At 32.5% G+C, this 6,835-nt stretch overlaps 1 protein-coding gene across 2 annotated transcripts in view; it reads right to left on the minus strand.

The window, feature by feature from the left end:
- Nucleotides 1-6,835, minus strand: part of LOC109535579 (paired box protein Pax-6) — a 41,446-nt gene that overhangs the window by 8,302 nt on the left and 26,309 nt on the right. For both annotated transcript variants that reach the window (XM_019901500.2, XM_019901498.2), the window contains exon 4: nt 2,754-2,894. In XM_019901500.2, coding sequence (XP_019757059.2) covers nt 2,754-2,894 — 141 coding nt within the window. The remainder of the gene's footprint in view (nt 1-2,753; nt 2,895-6,835) is intronic.

The raw sequence follows: 6,835 nt of genomic DNA on the forward strand, positions 1-6,835 counted from the left end.
ACATATAACTAATATGTATTTTTTCTCCGCTATGTCTAAAGCATACCTACAATCTTTTATGTAGCATTTCTCTTTGCAGTCTTCATGTTGCTTTTTATCATCGGTTCTACAAACTATCATGAGAAAATATAATTATTGATTTCTTGCAATTTCTTTAACCATTCCTCACTCCTTCATGCCATCGCCTTGCAATATTTTTTGCTCATTGGTGGTGCTTGCGGTGGATAATTCTGCTGATCGATTAATACCGGTTAAAGTTTGGGTTATTTTAATTATAATGTTGATTTGCTAATACTTGTATAGTTTTGTTCTTGTTCTTGTACAATGTCTTCTGAAAAATTGCTCTAAAACCTTTTTTCCTCTGTGACTTCATCTTTCTTTCAGTCCATGTTAAGCTCTCACTTTGTTTCTTTATTAGGGTTATTGAGGAATTTCTGCAATATATTTACTTCTTCAGTCTGGCTTTGCAATTTTTATCTTTTCTGTTGTGTTCTCAAAGTATATTTTTTCCGAAATGTTCCACAATTTACTCTAAATTGCTTCCGAATTAACATCCAAAACATTTTACCTGCTTTAGTTGTATGTTTGGAGCAGTTAATAATTTGAAATTTCTGTTACTGTTTTCTTTCCTTCTTGTATTTCTTGTATTTTTGTGACCAACGATGTATTCTCCTAACTCATATATTTTATGTGCTGATTTTTTCGGCATTCTTTGTTCTATTGTTCTATTTATTATGCTTAAAAAGTTCGCGTTATTAAACGTTAGTTAGAAAAATGGCAATGCGTTGTCGGTCAGCACTGCTTCTCAGTATAATACACTTTTTCCCTTTGAATTTGTTTAAAAATTTAGTGTTATTTAGATGACTTGGTGGATTACAGATACAAGTTTTTTCTTTGTGATCTTTGTATTTACAAAAAATTGATAATTTTCATGCATTTTTTTATTTATAGCGGTTATGCTGTGAATTATCCCTTCTTCAAAGGATGCTTCTGTAGTTTGTTAGTGGGGTTTAGAAAGCCATTATTTAAGAAAAGTTTTTAAAATGTATTATTATTGGCTCATGCATAATTTACTAATTTTAGCAGTGGTTTCTCTATAAATCCTTGCATTTACTGTTTGCTTCACTAATAAGGCGTATTAAATAAGATGAAGAGATCTAAACTATATCTCCTTTTGTGCATAATTGCATTTCGTTGCCATCTCTTTTTAGATGAAAAATGAAACTGAGAAAATGTATTGTCACATAATATTGTATTGTAATATGTAAATTGTATATAATTGTCATATAATGTGTCTTCACATTTAGATAAGATTTTTGAATAAATATTCAAGTTTGAAGGTATGAAATTTAATGCGAGTGTTGTTTATTATTAAAATTAATTCCTGGGCTCTTTCGACTTCTCTTCGAATATGCCTATTTTGCCTAAATTGATTTTGATATCGTACTGTTCTGAATTTTGTCATCGGCCACATAAGAGGCTAGTTTGACTTGATTTCTCTCACCTCTTAAAAATCCGAATTGCGTGTTATAAGAATTGCACAAATTATTTTAATTTCGAATATTTCGCGTAAATGATTTTTTCTTAGCACATCCGATTCTTCTTCATAAATTTAACATTTGAAAAAAATGGTTTCCGAACTCATTGCAGTTGCCACGGGTAGTTAATATTGCGAAAAATCCATCTGGTTCATTTTCTTCCCATAATAATAGGACATTTTCAAGCAACGAAAGAGCTCGACTAACGTATTCCTTCCATTCATTAAGCCTCTATATTCTTCTTCTATTTGAATTAAAAAAAAATACAAGAGCGACTGTTAGACTGTAATATGCATGTGACATTGCTGCCTCTTATTTACCGAAGGGTCAAATTATTAATGCATAAAATAAAACAAAATTTCGAAACGCCTGAAATTTATATTCCTCCATAAAGCATCGGAGGTGTCAAAATTGATCTGGACATTGTTACAACGAGTAACAGATGAGCCGAATTACAGAGATATATGGCTCACCATCAGCTAATGGGCAACCTTTAAGATGATTGAAAACCCATATTTATTATAGTGAAGTCTTCATAATTATGGGAGGCAGGATTTATGGGTGTTTCGTCTTCGGCTTGTCCATCAGAAGGAAAAACGGGATACTGTTTGTTTATTTCGGACCGCTCAAATAAGCTGTGCAAAGTTTGAAGAGCCATTCAATGTTTTGAGTCCCGTCTGAGTGAGATGCTCTAACAACTACACACACACTGCTTTGTGCAGTTTATGTTAAATAATCTATTGCTTTGCGTATGTTAAGCAGTATTTTTTACTAAGTAAGTAAGTATACTTTATTCTCTGTTGTGCTCAGGATTCTATTGAAAGAAACATTTTTGTGGGTAATTTGGGGTGGCCTTAACGAACAACCAAGAGCTTAAAAATATCGCATGTCAACGAAGATATTAAATATTGATACCAGGCAATAAATAAGCGAGACGAAAAACGCGAAGCAATTACAAAAACGGGTATTTGTACTTACATATTCAGGTAATTGATACCAATTTATTTAATTGATCTCGTTTCCAATGGTTATTTCTACCTTTGTAAATAATTTTCTGCATTTTATTGCACGTTTATCCCGGTAAAATTAATTTTCATCGTCGAATTATGCTAATGATATGTCGTAAATTAGTTAAACTGCTGCAAAATTTAATGACTGTTTGCGTTTTATTTATAAATGCTGTGAGATTTGAGCGTAGCATTCGTTATCACTGACCTTCTGAGATGAGTCGTTCTCGGATTTCCCATGCGAAAATCGTCGGATTTTCTCTTTTGTACTGTTCGATTTTGGAGACTACTGCCGGGGTTGCAACTTTCGGTTTACTTCCTCCAATCAATCCAGGCGGTCTGAGAGTTCCTGAAAAAAAAAACGGAAATTTCAGCCGTTGAAAGTCTAGCTCATAGGAGGTGGTCTAATTCTTCTTAGAATGCAGCCGAACAGCCAATTAACCAAACTGAGAAAAACGTCGATAAAAAGGCAAAAGTTTCACGCGTTTAATAGAATTCCTGATGAAGCCGTGACTAAATGATCGTATTCAATCTTCTACGATATTGACAAATGATGCCAGGATGATGGGCATCTTTTAATGGGCGCTTATGTTTCCAGTTCCATTGGAACAACACAACCATCTACCTGTATCTGCAGACATCATCTGATTAAATCAAATAATTTGGAAGCGATGAATCTTCTTTTTAATGAAAACAAATGTGCCCAGAAAAACTGGTGGCTTGTGCTCGAACAAGGGCTTTGAAGTGTTTCGCCAGCCAAATGGCCATTTTGAAACAGATAACACTAATTAGACATTGCGTTTACAAACGAGGCAACAAATTAAAACAGAACGGAACACACCGGAAGCCACCGTTTCCCAGTACAACAGTACTACTTACATAATCAGACGTAAGTTGTCTCATTAGTTCCTTAACGCGGTTATTTATTCACAGGATTCACCCCATTTTTGTGAAATGCTGTGGCACTTCAAATCGGTTGATAAAAAGTAAAGAGTCAATTAAACTCTTGCCCATTGCCTGCCCTCATGTATTGTTTTATTATTCCAATTTTCTCAGGTATTTATTAGAAGTTTGCGCTTTGAGCTTAATATTTTACTAATGCTATGCTAATAAGCTTGCAGTTTTATCGTTGCATGGTATAAAAAGGATTAGAACAGAAAGGTAACACGAACAACAATAACTGGTACTGGTACACCAAAGAAGAGACAATTATTGCTTCTTTTTACAAATAAATATATTTGTTTTGCATAATTTATATCTAACTACAGTTGTTATACAGAGTAGTTTGGGGAGTGAAACATTATTCCGGGTCTCGAAATGATCTTGCACATAAAAAAACGGTTTTTTATTGGTATTTTATTTTTATTTTATCGATACACATTTAGCATATGACGACTAGTTTAAAAGTCATCCATATTATTAAAAAGCTCTTAAACAAATGTTACTTTTTCTTTTTAAGAGGAATTAGTGGATATGGTGTTTATACTGCGTGCTAGTTATAAAAATTATACGGTCGCTACGCGACTTTATTATCAACATTTTCCTGAAATAAGGCAACCGCAAGAAAAGGCGTTTGAAAAATTAATGGAACAATTCACACCAACAGGAAATGTTGAATATGAGAAAATGGACAGACTAAAATCGGCTTCAACACAAGAAAATAAATTAGCAGTTTTATTGAAAGTACCTAACTGAAATTCCTCATACTTCCCAGAGAATACCTGCTAATAAAACAGACATGGGTAGATCTATTGTACAAAAAATATTGGTAACAAATAAAATTCATCATATCCAGTGAATGCAGGAACCTAACAGCGAGGACTATGTAACTAGAGTTAGATTTTGTGAATGGGCCAGGCGAAAAATTGGGGAAGACAGATATTTTTTTAATTATGTATTATTTACTGATGAAGCAACTTTTCATAAAAATGGAATGGTTAACAGACATATTTTCCATTATTATGCAAATACCAAGCCTTATTTTATAACAACAAATAGTCAAACCCGTTGATCATTAAATACTTGCGGTGGCATTATCGGAAATTATGTAATTGGGCCTTACTTTTTTGATGGAAGAGTAATTTGAAACATTTATTTAATTTTTTTACAAAATTAATTGCCCCGTTTAACTGATCATTTATCTAATTACATCAACGAAATATCAGTTTACCATACAGCGCTATTCATGAGGACTTAAATAATGAATTTCCTGAGAGAGGCCAACTCGTTCACCCGATTTAGATCCCACAAAAATGGATTTCTTGTTATGGGGTTACGTCAATAACGAAGTTTATAAAATAACTCCAACTACAAAAGATGACATGAAGGAACGAATCAAAACTGTTTTTCGAAACATTAATAATATTGTTTTGAAGTCCGTTAGCGATTCATTTGAAAAATGTATTAATAATTGCTTAAATGTTAACGGAAATCATATTGAACATTTATTTTTAAATATCACTGTAGTTATAATTATGTATTTTTATTTTTATAGACGTATGCAGTTCTACTGCACTTTTTGCTATGAAATTTCATGCATTTTATAAAACGTTGCACTTTTCTTCATTGATTATGTCAAGTATCATCAAATGTTGATCTTAGTTAATGAATTCCATAGCTACCTTACAATATGTCATAACTTTCTGATTTTTAAATAAAATAAGTTATAATTTTAAATCGGTTGGTTTCACAGCTTAATGTGTAAATGCAAATTGTAACTTTGTAAATTGCCGATCTAATGATGTATTAATATACAGGTACTTCCATTTGAAAAACAAAAATTATATTGCGTTAAAAAGTTTCAGATTGAAGTCCACATTGTTAATACCCTGTACAATGTATTGATATTTTGGTTCAACAGAATTCTTAGCGGATATGTGGTGATTGGATAGATGTATTTTAAAAACCACCCTTTCTTCTCGCCCTCTGTAGATGGAAGTTAGTATTAAGAGTACCAATAACTCTCTCAACAAATTTTCTTAATCAAAACTGATCCCTAGAGGAAACTTAAAAGATAAAGCTCCAGAAACGTTTGGACTGTTCAATTATTTAACAAGTGAAAATTGTTCCCATACAAGAACATACACCGTCGTTCTCAATTTTAAAAGGCATTTCATGTAAACTTCAGAACATACTGCATCTAGTTTTATCATACCGTGAATATCGCTATTGCAACTATAAACAATAAATTTTCTGTTTACTTGATATTCACATTTACATACAGGTACATCCATATGAAAAACAAAAGTTATATTGCGTTAAAAAGTTTTAAATTTAAGTCCACATTGTTAACACCCTGTACAATATTGTGCATTGTATTAATATTCTGATTTAATAGAGTTCCTAACGGATCTGTGGTGATTGGAAAGACGTATTTTTTGGATCTTTAATTGCTCGTTTTGCTTCTACAATGAATTTTCAGATACCATGTTTTTAAGCCAAATTTTACTAAAATGGCGATAATCTGCCAACGTCGCAAGTAAGAAAAAACAATTTACAGTGCATATGCAGCGTTTCAAGCTGCATTCCATGAGCTCATAAAAAAGGGGTAGTTCTACTTAAAAAATGCACTTTGATCTTGCCTCGCTTTTCTGATACACACTGTATGATATAAAATATTTTCATAGTGCGCACTTTGTGCGTCAACAAGTTCTATATGAAACTATTTTTCGAAAGTTCAACACCAACGGAAATAATGGACTCTCTCGCACTAAAAAAACACCCTGTATTAAGTGGCAGTAGGTTGCGTTGAAATGAAGTATCTTGTAAAGCTACAAACTTCTTAACGTATCCGTACTTTCCTTGGTGCGAGTTGAGTAATTGATTTCTATGGTTCTCTACTTTACTTGGCATATAGAGAATGCTAGCAGGCACAACGCATACGATTTTTATGACCGCTAAACCAACAACAAGCAACCGTTTGGTGTACTAATAAAACATTTATACAGGGTGATTCAAAATTGGGGTCATTCCTTTTAAGGGGTGATAGAGGCTCACTTGGGGAGTACGAGAAAAATATAGAATTTTTTTTTTTTATTTCTAGAAGATATTAACAGTTGAAGATCAAATTTTAACTTTGTTATTAAGCATTATTTAGAAATTGTTCCATGTTTAATTTGTAGCATATTGGTTAACTTAAGCATTCAAAAAGAAAAATTACGATCTTTGCTTTAAATTACGAACATTTTTGATATCAAAAAAGTTCTCTTCTACAATTTTTGATGAAAAATCACACCGGCAATGATGTTTTCTGTCATTAACAGATAGTTACAGGTGGATAGCCCTTGTCAA

This window comes from Dendroctonus ponderosae, unplaced genomic scaffold (assembly GCF_020466585.1).
Source record: "Dendroctonus ponderosae isolate FM_Combo_2020 unplaced genomic scaffold, Dpon_F_20191213v2 Dpon_F_20191213_1, whole genome shotgun sequence".
In the NCBI taxonomy this organism is placed as follows: Eukaryota; Metazoa; Arthropoda; class Insecta; order Coleoptera; family Curculionidae; genus Dendroctonus; species Dendroctonus ponderosae.